Below are 19,548 nucleotides of genomic sequence, written 5' to 3'. Positions count from 1 at the left end.
TTAGTATGTAGGTTTTGATTTCCATTTTTTTTAAACAACTATGTATTAAATGTGTTTTTTATTCTTTTATAACAGTTAATGGTGGTAAAAATGGCAAGAAAGAAGGCTTGTCCGGAAGCTCCTTTTTTACATGGTTTATGGTGATTGCACTCCTTGGTGTTTGGACATCTGTTGCTGTGGTGTGGTTTGACCTTGTAGACTATGAAGAAGTTCTTGGTAAGTATTGTGCTCTCGCTTACAGTATTAAAATTTTGAATCATTTCATTATGCTTGAAAGAATACTACAATATTCTGGATTCCTTACTGATACTTATCAGAAATGGAATCCTTAGCATTGATAGCATGTGTAAAAAGGCTTGCACACTTGCTGAATCATGATTTTGAGATTAGTGGGCAAATAGTGAGTATAAGTTTGGCAAGCAGTGACATTGTGCCAAGAAAAGTTAATGCCTAACAATCGGCAGCTTCTTTGCCAGGTTTCTCAGTGTACATGCCCATACTGATAATGCTGGTTCATTTCTGATTATCATTGTCACTTAAATTGCAGATTACCATTATTGGAGCAAGGGATAACCAGTTAATACTTTTCTTTTAATTGCCAATATACATTTGTTTTAAACAGAGGCTTGGTACAGCTGAACCATATGACTGTATGAACTATAGGGTAAAATCTGTCTACACCCACCCCCATACCTCAGCAGGCCTGGAATCTAATGAAATTGAGTTTTATAGTTAAACCTTTGTCTTCAGCAAGTAGCTAATGTCTATTTGCACATTTGACAAATTGCATAAGTTATTTGGTTGGTGTTTGGAGTCTCAGCTGTAAACATTAATTTTTATTTATTTTTAAAGGAAAAGTAAAAATAGTAAAAACAAAGTAATCTTTATCAAAAAGGTAAATACAACCATAAGCACTAACAGAAAAGCTGCACTGAGTCCTCTAACAAAAGAAACGCAGGATTTCTTATCTCCCTTTTTGTAAACATGTTCTTTGGGTATCTGACTTCCTGTCTCAGAAAAATCATTCATTCCAGGGCCAGAGTCTGCACAGTTCTCTCCTCTCTTCCCTCTTCTGCTCCCCCCTCCCACAAGAATGCTGAGAACTCCCTCTCCCATCCCTTAGGAATGTGTGATCTGAGCTATAACAGCTAGAGCTGTAGCTGGAAGCTACTTAAAATGGCAGCTGCTGTCTTAAACAAAAGGAGAAAGCTTCTAGGGCTCTTTACTCCGGTATGGTAAAGGTTTCTGCAGAGTAAATATAGTGTTCTAGGTGGCACTAATGTGGCCAACCTATTGGCAGTAAAATGCCAAAACGACATTTCTTCTCCTTTAAAACCTAGTGAAAAATGGGGAAACTAGCTGCATTTTGCTTGATTGGCATGCTTTGGGTATCTTGCCAAATGTGCACCTATAAAGCAATAGATATTCCACAAACCAACCCATACATTGATTTGTGAACACATATCTCGTATGTATTCATTTGATTAGTCTTTGATTAGGGCTTCCTTCACTATGGGGCAGAATTATCAAAATATGAGTTTAAAGCTTAATACATACACATTTTGTTCATTTCTATAGCATTTTTAGAAGCCTGTTTATCAACTGGTGAGTTTTACCTATTGATAAATACACTTAAAATATCCCATAGGAATGACTAGAATGTGACTAAGTTTCTATATTTCTAACAATATTGAAATGTATTCAGCCACGTACCTAGCCATAAAGATATATTGTCTAATGAGAGCTGGTTACAGTTTTACTTTAATTTGGGGACATCATATTGTATATGTAGATTATGATTTTGGGAAAGTATTACCTCTGAATATATGTGTTTGGGCAAATGCTAAAAAGATTGAATTGGAGTATTCCTAGTAAAAAATATTGTTTGATACATCAATGACCATGACTAAAGATTTTTTTAAGAGTGAATGCTCAGTATCCAAGCATATTCTTTCACTTAATTACATCCTTTTTCAATGCTTTTATTACTTTATTGTTAATGCTGTTGTGCATAGTGCAATGTTAAATGGTATATTGCACGCTATTCCACTCAAATTCCATAAATGTAATATAATTCTAAAAGCCCAATTTAATGAAAACACTCAGGTCATGTTATTAATTATGAATATGTCTCCACTGGGACTTAAGTAACCTAATAGGCCACAATCCTTCATATGTGTGATACTATTTGCATCATCATGGAATTTTTACTACCTCCTCATGTACTGACACGTCTCATTTCATAGTGGCCACAAGTAAAATTTCCATATACGTGCTCTATGCTTACTGAACCAAATTGCAGTTCTAGGTGCAGAATACACACCTCAGACCAATTTGTCATACAATGTGGGTTTCCTTCTTGCTACCATTTAGTATTTTATCAACTATTGCACTTTAACTTTTAAAGAAATGGCCTTTTTATTAGGGTGTTTTCTGTGCAGATGGGGCTTTTTTATGCATGTAAATATAGGGACAAAAATACGTATTTTGTCTACATATGTCTCTATATTTACATGTCCCTATAAAATATGTATTTTGTGGTCACAACCTCATTGCATTGCCGCCTAGTGGTTAAGCACAACTTTCCCCTTTTCCCCCTTCGCCACTTTTGTTATAGTTTATAACATATGTAGACAAGGCCTGAGTCCTTTTTCGACTAGTCTTTCTATATAGTCAGGTCTTGATCAACTAAACACATTAAAGTATACTTTTTTCTGATAATATTAGCTATAACTACCTATCTATATGATGATGATTACTGCTGATTTAATATCATAAACTGGAAGATTATTCCATGTTGACTCCTTACTTTTGACTCATTTGGCAATCTATTGACCACCAATCAGTACATAATAGGAAATAACAGTTTGGCCAGCAAGCAGTTAGGAAGGAACATCTTTTCATATGAAAACCATATCAAGCTATGGATGCAGACCTTGATTCATGAGTCTGCACAGGACATCCATATAATCCTTTTGCCGGCATGGGACCAAATGGGAAGAGGAGCATGATTTAGTGCACCACTTGGGAGGCCAGATCTAAGTTGTTTTGCAGCCTTTCCAAATGCACAGATCTACCCATGTATGGCTGGCCTAAGACTTTTGTTTCCCTTGTTATCAGAGAAATGTTTTGGTGCAACAGCCAGTCAATGTGTTCATTGTTCACTTCTATGTATTCCCCTTCTAATGATTCTGGAATAATTCTTAAGGGTAAATTCTTTTGCAATGAAGTTACAAATAATAGTTTCTATATTTTTATTATGCATCCAGCCAAGGCACAGGATTTCCGTTATAACTTGTCAGAGGCACTTCAAGGTAGGACATCAGAGTAAAAAAAACAATTCTTATTTTTCCCACCATTTTCTCTCCAAGATTTTTTTTTCTTGTCTGGTGATGTGCTAATTTTCTAAATCCATTTTTTTTTCTCTCCATCATGTAACATTTTTCCTTTTCATTCTTTATCTAACAAAAGAGCATGGTGGTTTTAAAAGGTATGGCTGACCTGTGGCTCTTTAGCAGCTGAACTACAGCTTCCCTTCATTTAGTTAAGGAAGATGTGGGAGCTGCAGTTCAGAAGAAGCTGAAATGGCCTTGGGTAGGTAATGCCTCGTCTCATATTTCGATATGATTTTGTTTGTTAACTTCTCACACTGGAATGTCAGTATTAGAATAGGTTAGTTTATTGTAGCAGTATCATGCTTTTCTTTTATATGTATACTAGGCAAGTAGTCTGGTACAAAGGACACCAAGGCTTACAAGACTGATAAGAGTAGAGTCAACTTCTCTCTGCTTTCTGTTTTGTTTTTGTTTTTTTTCTTTGTTTTATACAAAGTATGACAATGTCAATTCCTAATTGTGAGTCTATGGTGTGCAGAACTCATGCAGATGTATTTTGTGCATCCCAAGAACTGCAAGTAAAAGTTGCACACCGGTTTCTTCCCATTTTTGTTATGAGGTGTATGAAACGGCCCCCCAAACAACTTTTGTTTTCAGAAGGCCTCTACCACATTACCCTTCTATAGCCTTGTTGACCTGAAAATCACTTTTACAATTAATAGAAATAATACATTCTGTGAATCTGCAGCTTCTGATTTTCATGAGAACTTCCGTTGTTGGTGAGTCTGTAGGCTATTCTAGATAAATGAGCACAATTCTTGAACTTTAAGGACAAAATGTTTGTAATCGCTGTTCTACCCTCTAAACCAAAAGCCTTTCTTTGCTTTTACCATGATTAATATACAGCTTCTCTCCTTTCTTAGGAAAACTTGGAGTTTACGACACAGACGGTGACGGAGATTTCGATGTTGATGATGCCAAAATCTTGTTAGGCAAGTGAATCTTTAACACTCTTCATGTTTGCTTTAATTAATTGTGAATTGTTTGTTGTGCAGCTAGTCTATTCCGAAATGCTCCTGCAGTATGTTTGCTCATGTCATCAGATGCAACTAGTTCCAACTTGGCTAAGTGCTATGCACTGTTGTTTATGTTGCCATGCTAAAATAAAGTCTTTGTTTTTTCATTTACTATTATATTTTATTTATATTTTACTTGTTTGATATCAAATGGTATAACATGCATTTCCAAATTATTTTTTTCTGCATGATTAAGGTTTTGTTTGTATTTATTATGTTGTGGCACTATAGATGTTCAGTTGGCTCATGTGACTTGTGTCTGGTTTGTAAATAAAAAGGGGTTGTTCAACTTCAAATTAACTGTTAGCGTGTTGTCGATATTCTGAAACTATTTGCAAAAGGTCTTCATTTTTATTATTTGTGTGTTTTAATAATTTAGCTTAATATTCAGCAACTCTTCAGTTTGGAAGTTTAGCAGCTATTTGGTCGTTAGAGTCCAAATTACCCTAGCAAACCAGGCAATGGTTGGAATGAGAAACTGGAATATGAATAGAAGTGGGTCTGAATAGAAAGATAATTAATAAAAAAAGTTGGTAAGAACTGGCATTCTGTAGCATACTAAAAGTTAACTTAAAGATGAACTACCCCTTTAAATATTCACAGATGCACCATACAGCAGTGAAATGGTGTTAAGTAAAACCAGTCAGGCATTTTAGTTGTCAACAAAGGTGATTGATGGTTATAAAGTACTGTACTTCTGACATAAAGACTAGCGTCACTGATGCCATTTTTGCACAGTAAATTCAAATCCACCTTTCCTTTCTGCCTGAAAGGCACAGCATCCATTTGTCAGTGCATACAGGAGGCAGATTTAGGTCTAAGATTGTGAATGCATGCATGTTTGCAGCAGAGGATGTTGTACATGTCTGTGCATGCTAAAAATGTGTTGGAAGGCACCAGAGCAAATTCCATGTGTGCCGCTAGCCTTTATCTTGTCATTTAGATCAGAACCCCTGAAGGCACTTTCATGACACCTGATGGTTCCTGAACATTACCAAAACCTGGCAGACCCATACGTTACCTCATAGCAGCCTTACTACAGCAGAACAACTGAAGTGCCTGCAGTTATCCTTATCTGTCTCCCCTGGAGGTTTACTGGCACTTTCATGGTTAATTTGGGTTCTCCAGTGAAGCAAAACAGCACCAATTCGGTCATCTCATACAGCCTGTCTTTGGAACTACGTCTTGTGTCTTGTATACTCTCCTTGGTAGATTGTAAGCTATAATGAGCAGGGCCGTCTTTGCCTCCCATATTGCTCAGTATCTGTATGTAATCTGAATGTTTGTGTACACCCTTCTACTGTAATATTTATAAACAGCTATTCAGGTGCCTCCATGCATTGCTAAAAGTTGGTCTTTAGAGAGAAAAATACAGTTTGGCTCATCTCAAGATAAACAGTTAGTCTTTGTTACAGGGTCTTTGTCAATGTTACAGATAAGTAGTATATCCTATTTGTGTGTGTGAATATGTTTAAAGTGGTGACCACTTATTACCGGGCGAGTGCTATACTTTGTGAAAAGACCCAGTAAATTATTCTTTGTTGGTTGGTATAAGCAGTTAACATATTTTGGAGAGAAGTGGCATACTAAGCCAAATGGATTGTGATGTGGCCTGTCAGGCTATTTTTGGTTCTTTCTTTGCCAAAGTTGTGGAGTCAGAGTTGGAAGCAATTTTGGGTTCCTGGAGTCTGAGTCAGCTAAAATGTACCAACTCCAACTCCTATTACATTTAAATTGGAATGAAAAAAAATGTTACAATGTCCTATTTCACAGATAATAGTCATACTAGTGAAACAACTACTTTATTATGAACTCCAGCTGTTACTTATTTTGTCTTTTGTTTAAAGTTTTTTTAAAGGAATGTTTGCAGTTTCTTTAATAAATTAAATAAATAAGCCACAATGACATAGGCTTAGTTATAGATTTAGACCAAAACTTTAACAATATCCCCTCATTCATGTTGTCAGTGACAGGCTTGGATGGCCAATAGTAATGAAATGCCTTGCATGTTGTGTTATGTAGCTGATAACAGACATGCTCTGTGGAATATAATATAGAAAACCTATGTTTTCTGCTAGGTAATCTGTGCCTTTTCTTATTTTTTCAATTTAAATAGCTACCCTCATGGATACATACAAACTTTGTTTATATAAACTTTTGTGGGGCTTTGAAGCAAACACACAACTTTTACCAGTGCAGGGCAATAGGACATAATATATTTATTACTTTTATACTCTTTCATTTTTTGGTGTTACTGTTCCTTTAATAACAGGAGTTAAAGTCGAAGAATTTAAGTACTGACTCCACAGATTTGATTTTTGTGCAACATTTTATATGACATACATACAGTCTGCACACAAATTATTATAGATAATACCAAATTTACACTGTTTTCCTTATTTCTGGCAGAAATTACTCGTTGGCGGATTTTGATTTGATTTGAATTAGTTATTACACACAAAAAAAATGTTTAAATATTGAGATTAAGCTGTAGTAGAGTATTGACTGCAAATGGTTGACTGTACCAAAGGGAATGGCCTTAGTATCTTTACTTGCATGCTATTTATTTGCATTGTGATTGCCTTTATGCTGTACTTCAATGCATGGCTAGTGGTTGTTTCTCAAGAATATATGCCATTTCTTTTAACAGCTGTAAAGAATTCATGCATCTTCTCTGATTTTTATTTATTTTTTTTAATTCCCGATTCTGCAAATCATTTCAATACCATTGCCATGTGTCTCTGTGATTATTGCTTCTGTTTTGCTTGGTAAACTCTGCTTCAGTTTTCTTTTATACGGAAATATTTTTTAAATTTTAAAATTTTATTGGTAGATGGCAAATGTATCTAATCGAGACATCGATGCCAAGAATTGCGCCAGAAATAACAGTATTTTTTTTCCCATTCAGTGTAAATTTCACTGTTTTTTGGTTCAGGTATAGGTTACAGATATAAATGCTAGTTGGGTATTGGTTAACAAAGAGCTGGTCGTGAAAACCTCTGCTATACATAGGTTGTGTGTGGGGTGGGTAATTAAAGGGCATTTGGGGTTGTGCTTAATAATGAGTCCGTTTTTTTAAAGTTATAATTCATTATTTTGTGTACTTGTATTTCTCTAGATTTAAGGTAACAAATGCTTACAAGCATATCACTTTATTTAGCAAACAATACAAAAGTGTTTTTGCTCTAATGTGTTATGTACATATACCTTACTCTTTCCATAACATCAAAGAAGCAATGTAAACATTATTCAGCATTTTGTCTCTGGGGAGATTAATAGCTTCAAGATCAGACCGAAAACAGAACATCACAAAATGCTCCCTGTTGAATGCTAATCACCCACTTTCTGTTAATTTCTACGTTTCTTTTTTTTGTGTGTATTTATCGATGGCTGAAAGAGTTTACCATTTGATAAATACACTTCTTAAATTCCCGTAGGAAATAATGAATAGAGTGGGTGAATTTTTCCGTGGTGAGCTCTAAGCTCACATTTTCATTTAAAAAAAATTTTGAATCTGAAAAACTTGATTGAATAACACAGTGAAGAAAAAGTTTTATTCTAAGTCTTATTCCACTCATCACTTTTAGGTCTACACGCTCTCAAAAATAACCTGAAAAAATCTGCTTTAATTTTGTCTAGGACAACTCCCATTGATTTCTGCATGTACGTGCAAGATGAACTTAGGTGCCAAAGTTTTTCATTCGAACATTTGAGTATTAGAAGCCATAATTTATGAATTTATGAGTTGTGCAGAAAAATCAGATAAATCAGTCCCCTTAGTAGGTTTAACAGATATTTAACCAAATAGCTTTAAAATTACTATGAAACTGAAATATTGAAGGCTTTTTCTGTTGGTAAAATCTTGCAGCCTATACTACTGAGGCACCATAGACTTACTTAAAAACTGTTAAGTTATGTTATATGGGTGGAATTCAAAATTATATGGAGTTCAGCCTATTAGCTGCCATTCAGCCTTTTGTGTAATGAAATGTTGTGCCCTGTCAGTACCTCCAGGAACATCTTCCTCTCTGATGTAGGCATAAGTCTGTCTGGACATAAAAACTGGTCTGTTAGTGCCTCCCTCCAGTGTGTAGATGCAGCCCTAGAAAAACAGTGTAGTTCATGCATTCCCTCTCCACATTGATCCACTTGTTTGAGCCATTTGCCCCAAAAAGCTGACCAGTACTATATATTGACCTGTTGTGGCATTCTTGGACCACAAAAGCCTATGATAGCTATTTATCTGAAGTCCCACCCACAGAACAGCCCTTTTTTTTTTTTTTTTTCTTATACCATGACAAAATTAGGGATGTACTTTGCTGCATCCTGACATTTTTTTGAAGAATTCAAATGAATCCTTTGTGTTTAGCCAAGCTGGATAAAAATTTTTTAGTTTGTGCCTTTAAAACCCTCAACAATGGAAAGTGACCATTTGTTACAGATTCAAATTTAAATTTTTCAAATTAGGAATGAGTTTCATTTTGGTACTGTGGAGCACTTTCAAATTAGGGATGAGTTTCATTGTGGTACTATGTGATACTATGGAGCATTTTCAAATTAGGGATGAGTTTCATTTTGGTACTGTGGAGGATTTAGTGCTGTCTACAATATGGATGTCCCATAGAAAGTAGTTGACTGTGTGAAGATTGTGGGGCAGTATTCATTCCTGATAATATATAATATGCTTTAGTTATAAATGAATACCTTGTATAACTAGCTATGTTTAAAGTCATTAAAAATTTTGTCCAGAATTCCTCACTCACCATGGCAGTTTGGCTGATTTAATTGACCACTAGTACAGCTATAGGCAGACATGACGAGCAGTATTGCTGTCTCTTTTGGTCTTTCTGGACTAAAACACTTTTGACTACCGTTTGAGACATCTGCATGTCTGAAATGAGAAGGACTTCTGTCCCCTACTTTTTCATTCAGATCTGCTAGTTAAGTTGATCGCATAGTTGCTTCTCTATTCCCATTCATGTGAATGGGGTACATCAGACAATATCTGACCTTTTAAGCCTGTGGAAGAATAAGGGATTAAGTTGATACCTAATACCAAAATGTCTTGGGTAGTAATTACTGAGTGTGGTAGTTTTTTTTTCTCTTTTTTGAGTTATTTTTATATCTACTCAGGCATGAATGTATGCATTCTTGTTTCCTGGGGATGTACCCTAATGTGTAATGGCAGTTTATGTAACTTTGTATTTGGATTTTTTTTTTTTAATTCAGTCTATAATTTTTTTTTTTACAGCATATATTAGTCTGTTGATTAATCTGTGTTTTTTTTTTTTTTTTTTTTACCATATGTGAGGTTCTAATTTTGTGCCATCCAATGTCCTGTTTCATTTTCTGTTTACAGTCAGCATCCTTTTATCCTTTCACTTTGCCCATTGTATTCATGGAAGATTGGTTGAATGAAGACTTTCATCAGTTCCCTTTTCATTGCTTGCCTTCTCTGTCTCTCTAATTAGACCTTTCTTTCTTTCCTTTTTTCCCCTTTTACTCTTCTGTGTAGGCTTGACCAAAGATGGCAGTAGTGTGAATATTGATTCGCTTGAGGAAGTCCTTAACATTTTAGCGGAGGAAAGCTCTGATTGGTTTTATGGCTTCCTCTCCTTTCTATATGATGTAATGACTCCTTTTGAAACACTAGAAGATGAAGAGAGTGAATCCACAGACGATGTTGATGGTACGTCACAGAACGAAGGGGTTCAGGGAAAAAAGACCTGTGTCGTTTTGGATTTGCAGAACCAATAAATTTTCCAAATTTTGGATAACGCTTAATATGTTTAAAGTAAACATTTTTTCAAAGTTAAAGGCACAAGATATGGGATCTTTCAACACCTAGTGGACAGTCTACGGAGGAGTATTGGGCTATTGACAAACAAAGCTGTAGCTCTTGATTTACAGATTCCTTTAGCAACTGAAAGAATACTGATACTGCAATACAGGTCTTCACATAGGTCATGTAAGGTCTTGTGATGTGTTTTTGCTTTAGTGTTTATTTTGGCTGCGCTAAGCTCAGCACAGCTAACTCAATATGGCTGAGGAGGGAGGCACTAAAGAAGTCAAAGCACGAGCAGCATTCTACCATGTGGCACTTCAGGAAATCATATGGCACCAGTCTGCAGATTAAGTGATGTGTTTAGGCTGACTGATACATAGTGATAGGATGGCATACACTTCCTGCCAGTATTCTTTATATTAGAAGTAACACCAATGAAATGCCACATACCTGAGGTTGGCTCAAACATAACCTTTCTGCTTCAATGTAGGCACTTGGTGATTTTTAAAGCAGTCTTGCTCATGTTTGAACTGAATTCCTAACTTCACCTGCTTGGCTGTGGCACATATTTGGCATGGCTGTGGAACTGTTTCTTCTCTCTAAATTTTCTGTAAATTCTAACACCGTTTTGTAAGATCCAACTTACAAAAATTGCAGCTGTTGATTTTTCAATAAATCTTTCTCTTCCTTTGTGCTGTGATTCTGTTTTACTCAAAACTAACATTATGTAATTGTGCTATGTCCAGAAAGAACCATATTTGGTAAGTGTGTGTTTAAAGTAGATATATACAACATATGTGTATATATAGATATACAACATTTCAAATTGTTTCTAAAAAAAATTTAGCAAGGGACATGGGCAGAGAACTCCTAACTCCTTGTTTTCCAGCCTTTCCTATCATTGCTGTCAGTGGTTGAGGATATAGAAGCACTTAATATCACAATAATGTTTTAATAGTTTAAGGGAATCTAAACCCTCCATGAAACTTAGTTGACCAGTTGACCAAAACCTGAAATTACAAAATGCTGCTTACCAGCAATTATACCATTTTCTAGCTGTTATCTTAACATACAGACATTTTTTGGTAATTTTGACATCATTATGTTACCCTGTAATCAGACTTAGGGGGGAGAGCATACTTGGTGCTAGGACACCTAATATAATTGCAGGGACCATGAACTTGGAACCATGTTTACACAGATTCACCAGAATTATTTTGCATTTCAGTATAATCATTGACTCACTGAAGAGAGGTGGAAATATTTATCAAGCACAGTTAGTTACTAAGAATACAACTGTGCTACTGCTAGACTACAGCTCCCAGAATACTTAACCCTGGCATTTTAAGTATTCCTTTAGAGAGTGAACTTCCTTTTTAAGAGAAGAAGATCCTTTATACAATGATATATACATGCCGTATTTAATTCTTCTCTTGAAAAATTCCTCTTGACTGGACATGAATGACTCATTGTATCAATGATTTAAACACTACCTTTTCTCAGTGTAACGTGCCAATTAGGTCTGCAACAGAAGAAGTATTTCATAGCTTATAGTTAGTGAGAGATGCCTTATAAAACATAAATTGAAGACCAAATGGATATAGTCTGTATCGTTTTCATATTGTCATGATATCAGTCTACATAATATGAAAAATTTATGTAAAGGTGAACTGCCTCTTTAAGCTCTGCCTGTTCAGCCCAGCTTCTGAACTGCATAGAGAGTGGGTCCAACCATGTAGCACAAGCCCAGATTCAGTATTTTTGACAGTCTCTGGTAGAACGGGATCAGGTAGAAGAAGAGTACTGTTTAACTGCAGAAGGCAGAGTTTTTTCCAGGCGCTGGCTAGTTTGGCCAAAATCCCAGTCTTGATAAGCTTTCCTAACAGTGTTGTTAGATTTAGCATTGCCATATTCTTATGTTTTACTAGGCTTAAAATTGTCTCTCTGCTTGGGTTTTGCATGTTTCTTGTGATTTTTCAGAAATTTAAAAAAAAAAATGCTTATGAAATGCTTTTAGTGATGGCTAAGAAAATGAACCCCGGAATTCTGTGACAACCCTCAATATTTAGTAGATTGAAAAGTCTTTGTTCATGTTTGTATTTACCAATTAATGGGTAATTTGTTTTTATTAAAGTGCCGTTCCCCTTCTAATCAGGGAACCCATTTACCTGTGGGGCTGTGATAGGTGCTCAAAGCCCACACCCGAGAAAAAGTCATTGCCAACACTACTAGAAAATCTGATCTATCAAACTATGTACCTCTATTAACCAATGACAATGTTTCATTTTGTCACCAAGAAGCATTAGGTGGGAGAAGAAAATATATAAACGAGGAAACAGAAATTACATGGATACTTAACTATTCACCAAAACTACCCATCAATAGCATTTCATGCATTAGACCAAGCAAAAAACATGAGTCATGAGTAAGCAGACTTGATGTACATATTATAAAAGCGAACATTGTTGAAAGTACTTGTGTACTTTGGTGTTTCTTACAAATGAGCACGCTGTTTCTACCTTTGTGAAACTGCATACTGAGTAGATTTCAATTGCTATATTTATTTAGCACTAGGAGCAGGATATATTTGTCCTGTATTGTGTGGGGGCGGTGGTTCACAAAACTCAAGTAATAGTACTCTAGAGTTAAAACACATAACAACCAATCAGAATTTGACTTGCTGTAGTTGATTGACTAGAGCCAATTTCAAAGTGAAATTACATTTGGTAACTATGGGTTACTACTCCATTGTAAACTTTACTCCAGTCACGTGAACTCCCATCTATGTGATATTTTGTACCTTGTCCTCAATTGTATTATCTGCATCCCCTACTAACCCTGTATTTATTCTTCCAGCCACAGGATCAAACTTGTGTCATTACCAGTACCTCAGCTGATTCCTTCATGAGTAATAAATATTTGTGTGTGTGTATATATAAATATAATATATATATATTTTTTTTATTTTGCTCTGTTCTGTTACACTTTTCTTGGCTCTCTGTAATTTTTTTTCTTGTAATCCATTTCCATTTTGTAAACATCAGGAATTTCACCAGGAAAGATAGATAAGAAAGAAACCAAGGCACCAGGTACTTTGCATCGGTTGTGGTTTTCTTAATTGGAGCTTTGTGCATGGTTTTGCTTGACACAATTCTGTCCTGTCTGATTGAAGAAGATTTTTATAGTCTAAAAATTATGTCCTAGAACGGTTTATGAAGATGTGGAAGGGGGTAGCAATATTGAACCCTTAATGCATGTTTATTGTAAGAAGGTTGTTGACTTCAACATAGATTGTTTATATCTAGAAAAAGGGGTTATAACCTAAGAAAGAGTTAATGGATACTAATGATATGCACAACTTAGCTAGTCTAATTGCCTAATCTGCTTGCACATGCAGTAGCATGTAAAAGTTGAAGCAAATGCAGGCATTGTGTGGCAGAAGTTCCTACACAATGTACTATTTCATCATTAGTATGTTAGCTGTTGTTAATTTTACAGCCTTCCTAAAAATTTAACCTATCATACAGTTCCGAGTGGGCTGATTTAAGCATTGTGCTATAGAGGTGCTTATTCATGGGTCCTCTTGGACCCCTTATCGTCCACCCCGGTCAACTTTTCTATAGTTATTAAGAGATTTTACCAGTCCAAAGGTTCAGCAGCTTATATCAGTCTATACCTTCACAATTTTCCAAAACATCTCGACAGATTCTGATATTGTTGGGCCCTTGTTCTTTGTGTGCCAGTGACTCTGCACAGGCTCAGTGTGCTCTGGGCTCTGGTTAAGAGGAACTGTATATAAATATTAGCAGAAAGTAATGTTATATTTCAATTAGGTGATGCTACAAGGCTTATTATTAATTCTGATATAAAGGGCAATGGTCTCTTATGCTGCCACATACTGTGAATCTGGAAAACAATTGTATTGAGCAGAACAGGGAAAAAAAATGTGGGGTACTAAAAGAAGATGAACTTGAGAGTCTTCAGGGAGAAGTAAAAAAGTAAAGTTAAGGAAATAAAATAGAAGGAAAGCTGAGGGACATGTAGGTGAGCTGTGTAGTGGGCTGAGACTGGAAGTGGTGCAGGCTTTGCAGGGACTGGAAAAAAGCAATTGCACCAACTGACTGAGCCCAGCAATCTGTGCCAGAACTGTTATCATTTCATCATTTAAACATTTTTACAAAACTAATACATTGATAGTTAGTCATGTTCACCTGCAGGTATGGGATGTGTTATCTGGAAACTCATTGTCCAGAAAGCTCAGAATTATGAGAAGGCCATCTCCCATAGACTCAATTTTAATCAAATTACTTTTTGATTTTTAAAAATATTTTTTTTTTCTCTGTAATAATAAAACAGGACCTTGATCTTGATTCCAACTAAGATATAATTAATCCTTATTAGATGTAAAACAATCATATTGAGTTTAATGTGTAAATTATTTTTTAGCAGACTTAGGGGCTGATTTACTAAGACACAATTTCGAATCCGAATTGGAAAAATTCCGATTGGAAACGAACATTTTGCGACTTTTTCGTATTTTTTGCGTTTTTTTTTCGGCGTCTTTACGATTTTTGCGTAAAAACGCGAGTTTTTCGGCGTCTTTACGATTTTTGCGTAAAAACGCGAGTTTTTCGTAGCCATTACGAAAGTTGCGCAAAGTCGCAATTTTTTCGTAGCGTTAACACTTGCATGCAAAGTCGCGCCTTTTTTGTAGCGTTAAAACTTAAAAGTTTTAACGCTACGAAAAAATCGCGACTTTGCGCAACTTTCGTAATGGCTACGGAAAACTCGCGTTTTTACGCAAAAATCGTAAAGACGCCGAAAAACTCGCGTTTTTACGCAAAAATCGTAAAGACGCCGAAAAAAAAATCGCAAAATTACCGATCATTACGAAAAAAACGCAATCGGACGCATTCGGCCCGTTCGTGGGTTAGTAAATGTGCCCCTTAATGTATGGAGATCCCTTATCTGGAAAACCACTGTCCCCGTGAATTCTGGATTAAAGGTCCCATACCTGTATATGCAGACATTTATAGCTTATAAAATACACATTTTAAAAGACAATACCTCTGCAGAATACAGTGGTACAGCGCATTTGTTAGTATGTAGATTATGCTGTGGGAGTCATTGACCCTACAATGCACAAAATATCCCCACACATGAATATTAGATATTAAAGTGACAAAGTTCAATATATGTAATTTATAAATAATAGTAAAAGTATAGACGGAATAAAATCTGTTTGTTTTCGTTTTTTTAAATAATGGATCTGGACTCCTACTGCATCTATGCATGTGTGTAAAAGATATAGATCTATATAACTAACCGACAAATAAGAATGATCAAAACATAGTGGCCCTTTAACACCCTGCTGGTTAATACCCCGTTTCTTTGCTGGTCAAGCACAGTTACAGTTTACCTAGTGCCTGTGACCACCATTGCACAATTGTCATTTGAGAGTAGCATGTATTTTATCCCCAGTTTGTTATTAATGGAATAAATTTACTTAAGCTTGTATTTTTGTGGTTTGTGTTTGAAATATATGTTTATTCTGTAAACAAAAGGAGAAGAGCCAGGAGGATTAGCCAAAACAAAGACAAAAGGTATTTTGCACAGTGATTTCTTTGTGTTGTATGATTTTGTGTGAGTTTTACAGTATAGCGTGTGTGCTCTTACTGACTTAGAATGCACTCTACAGATCATACAGATCATTGATGTTATTAACATTATTTAGTTTTTATTTGCTTGTCCTTCCTTTTCCAAATCACCAGGGTTAGAATCTTTTAGCCTGAAATCACCATGATTTTAGTGGCATACACTCCCATGGATGTGAGGCTTTTGTTTTTTTTCAGTTTGCTGGGGACATTAATTTATACCTGCCCTCCATGCAATTTGGTTTTATCTTTAACACTGTAGAAATCAGTAAACAATAATATAATCTTGCACAGACTAAAACTCAAAGTAAATGGACAGCTTACAAAAATCTACTGAAATGAAATGGAATTTGGTGTTATGCTGGCCATATATTGTAACATACGCTCGTATGGCGAGGTTGCGAAAGGAGCAAATAATTCTCCGGTATGCTCATCATAAGGTAGGCTTATGCCCAAACAAGCAGATCATAACAATGGGTATTCAGGCCATCAGGGCATGGGCTACATCCACGAGCCGATGCGGTCCTCACTCCAATTGGATTTCTGTTAGGTTGTACAACATGCTGACTCAAACGGAAGAGGCTGAATCAGAAGCTTAAATCTGCCTGTGTATGGCCTCCTTTTAGACTAATTACCCAGATCATGTGGCATGTGTGCTATTAAATTAAGAGTAGGTTTTATTTGAATACGTAATTGAATATGCAGTAAGGGGCAAACTTGCACAGCAGTGTTTTATTCATAAACCCTTGCAATAGTGCACGAAGGGGGAGATTTATTAAGACACGAATGCTCGGAGCGTATTTTCGGCAACTTTTCCGTACGCTTGCGTGAAAAATTCAGAAAGGTTCTGCCGCTGTTTACAATTGTTTGGTACGAAAATGTTGTGACTTTCGGATCGCCAATACGATATTATCGTGACTAATACGATTTTTTCGTAAGCATTTTCATGATATTTGCGATCTTCAGAAATTATCGTATTTAATCCGAATTTTTCCCATTCGGGATTCGAACTCGTGTTTTAATGAATCGGCCCCTAAGTCTTGTGAGTCAAACTGTTACATTTGTTCTTTATTTGACTGTGTTCAGAGTTTGGCTAATGAAATATTTAAGCAAGCAAATTAGATGTCCCTAAACTCAAGGGACTGGAACTGTGACCTGGAAATGTAATTGGGTGTAGTAAATATTAATGCAGAGAGAGTCTGCAAGCTTACAGTGCTGATTCCAATTAGAATCCAATTAAAATGGTGAGAAGTGTTAGGAGCCATAGAGTAGATCGGTCTATTTGGACATCACCTATTTATCGATGACAGAAGAGGAGGTCCGGAGATATTATAGACTTTTTTACTTTGAGTCTAGTCAAGTTAGGTTTTTTTTTATTTATAAAGCACCAACATATTTTTCACTGATGTAGTAATTATCAGGTGTATCAAGAGTAATATTACAGAGTAGAAGAATAAACCTGTAAAATTAGTCTGGTCTCTGTAGTCCTTTGTAGTGATGAAAGCTTGTGGTCTTTCCCCCCCCCCCCCCAATGAACATACAAGTATAAAGATGAGCACTCAAATGCCCACACTTTTTCAGTCATACATTTGTGACCTAATGAAAGTATTGCATGTGTATCTGTGCCTGTCTCCAAGAAGCTATGACATTATTTTATTTAATTATTTTCACATTTATTAGAGCTTGGAGTAAAGCATGACTTTTGCACTGCATTGTGGCAGAAGAATGTAAAATTTAAATAATTATCAATAGATAAATTTGCCAAAAAAATGAGTGTGCTGTTATACTAACAGTGAGAAGCAAAATGCATTGCTAGTATGGCATGTTTAAAAGGCAAATCATTTTCATAACACATACACAGCAACAGTGTTATGAGCTATTGAGCTGATGCTAACCTTGCCTGGACTTACACTTGCCTTATTTCCACTTCTAGTTACAGCTATTAATATGTATTTATGATAGGTTGCTATAGTTTTGTCAAGTTGGATTCATGTACAGTCATTTTTTACCAAAAAATACAGTGACCTAACATTAAAGGGTAACTCTGGCTTCCGAACCAAAATTTGTGAAAGAGACCCACACAACACAGAAACCCCTAATATACCTATCACTGTAATCTGTTAAAGTATGAATAAATAACATTTTGCTATGCTGGAATCTAGCTGCAAAACAGTTCTTCTCTTTCTGCATCATTTGAAATCCAAGCAGGGGAGACAGGACTAAAACATTGATGTTACAATTATAACAACAACTCTACAGCTTACAGACAGCAGAATAGTTTGCATCTCAAAGTAGTCAGCCAGATCAGCAGGAGAACAGGGGGCTAGGCTTAGGCAACTGTTCCAAACCATATTGTTACATTTAAAAATCATGTAACTGCTGCATATTTTTTATTGATGTATATTGCAAAGTTGCTTAAAATTATATTTTCAAAAAGCTTAAGTTATGTTTGGGTGGTGTTCCCCTTTAATGTAACATTACTTTTTTTAAAGTCTACAGGATGCAGGTTTTTTACATTGCCTTTTGTATTTGGGGGAAACTAAAACAGGCTTTTTATGGCTTTATGTTTGTGGTACCCAGTTGTGTTTGTCACACAGGCTTTATATAGTTATTTGTTTTAAAATTTTGATTGGATATTATCAGGTAAACTACAGTGTTTCTGTGACTAATACAGACCTTGGGTTTCTTTATTGTTCTTAGTTGCTGATTTAACTAATACTCCTTTCTATTTTAAACATACAAAATATCAAGTTAAAGAGGAAATTAAAGAGCAACTTAAAAAGGTGAAAGAAAAAATTGTAGTTCAGAAAAAAGAGCCAAAGGTTGCAGAGAGGAAAAAGCCGGTGAAAGAGACAAGTGACAAGGCCAGAAAACCACAAGAGGGGGGCAGACCCAAAAAAGAGCAGGAAAGGGATGAACCACGCCAGAAGAAAGATGAAAAACATAAGGAACCCGTGAAAAGGACCACGAGTGGGAAAGCAACTGAACGGGAGAGGGGGAAAAGGCCAGAGAAGAAAGAAAACAAAGATTCAAAGAAAGATGACAAAAGGAAATGAAGCTGCTGTACTAACCCCAGCAGGACGTACTGTAATGTTTCCAGCAGCTTCTCACACAATCTCTGCACGTGTGTGTGGAAATGCACTTTACCATTTGCCGAGAAGCTGCTTCGTTATAACACTAATTGCACTGACTGCTTGAGTAGGCCAAGAAATGCAAAACAATGTTATAAGGGTCTCCTTTAGACATGTACATAATCTACTATACTGTGCTGCAAATCGTGTGCATCTTTATGCCAAAGGATTTAAATGCAGGCTTCTAGATCAAAGCTTTGTTTAGCCAACAAAGCATGTGCAAAGCCAACAAAGGATGTGCAGCTTACCCTTGCTAGGGTTCTGCTTTCATTGCAAGAGAGACAGATTAGTTGTATGTGCATTAGACTAAGTAGTGATCGCGCAAACTGTGATGCTTTCTTAGTTAAACAATCCTGTAACTAGAACACATGCTTCAGTTTCAGAATAAACAGTCATTGAAATGTTGTGCTTGGTTTCTTGAATGAAATTTGTCACAAGCTTGCTTATCTTCCAAATCTGAGTTTTGGTCTTTCAGTTTCATGTTGCATCCTAAAGAACATTTTATTAACAGAAATATAAAAAACACATAGACGTATTGCTACTCATATTGGGGAGAATACCCTAAAA

The 19,548-nt window shown here is 35.9% G+C and overlaps 1 protein-coding gene across 17 annotated transcripts in view; it reads left to right on the top strand.

Moving 5' to 3' along the window:
- The window catches only part of asph (aspartate beta-hydroxylase), a 94,338-nt gene that overhangs the window by 21,850 nt on the left and 52,940 nt on the right, over positions 1 to 19,548 (top strand). For 11 of the 17 annotated variants that reach the window (XM_031903358.1, XM_031903359.1, XM_031903354.1 and 8 more), the window contains exons 2-4: positions 76 to 216; positions 3,270 to 3,314; positions 4,259 to 4,327. In XM_031903358.1, coding sequence (XP_031759218.1) covers positions 76 to 216; positions 3,270 to 3,314; positions 4,259 to 4,327 — 255 coding nt within the window. Of the gene's footprint in view, positions 1 to 75; positions 217 to 3,269; positions 3,315 to 4,258; positions 4,328 to 9,926; positions 10,897 to 13,240; positions 13,286 to 15,760; positions 15,800 to 18,601; positions 19,388 to 19,548 lie in introns of those variants that run through there. The other 6 variants (XM_031903362.1, XM_031903363.1, XM_031903365.1 and 3 more) reach the window with 6 other exon arrangements.

Source organism: Xenopus tropicalis, chromosome 6 (genome assembly GCF_000004195.4).
Source record: "Xenopus tropicalis strain Nigerian chromosome 6, UCB_Xtro_10.0, whole genome shotgun sequence".
Classification (NCBI taxonomy): domain Eukaryota; kingdom Metazoa; phylum Chordata; class Amphibia; order Anura; family Pipidae; genus Xenopus; species Xenopus tropicalis.
Note: the sequence above shows the minus strand (reverse complement) of the source record. Positions and strands in the feature narration are given on the sequence as shown.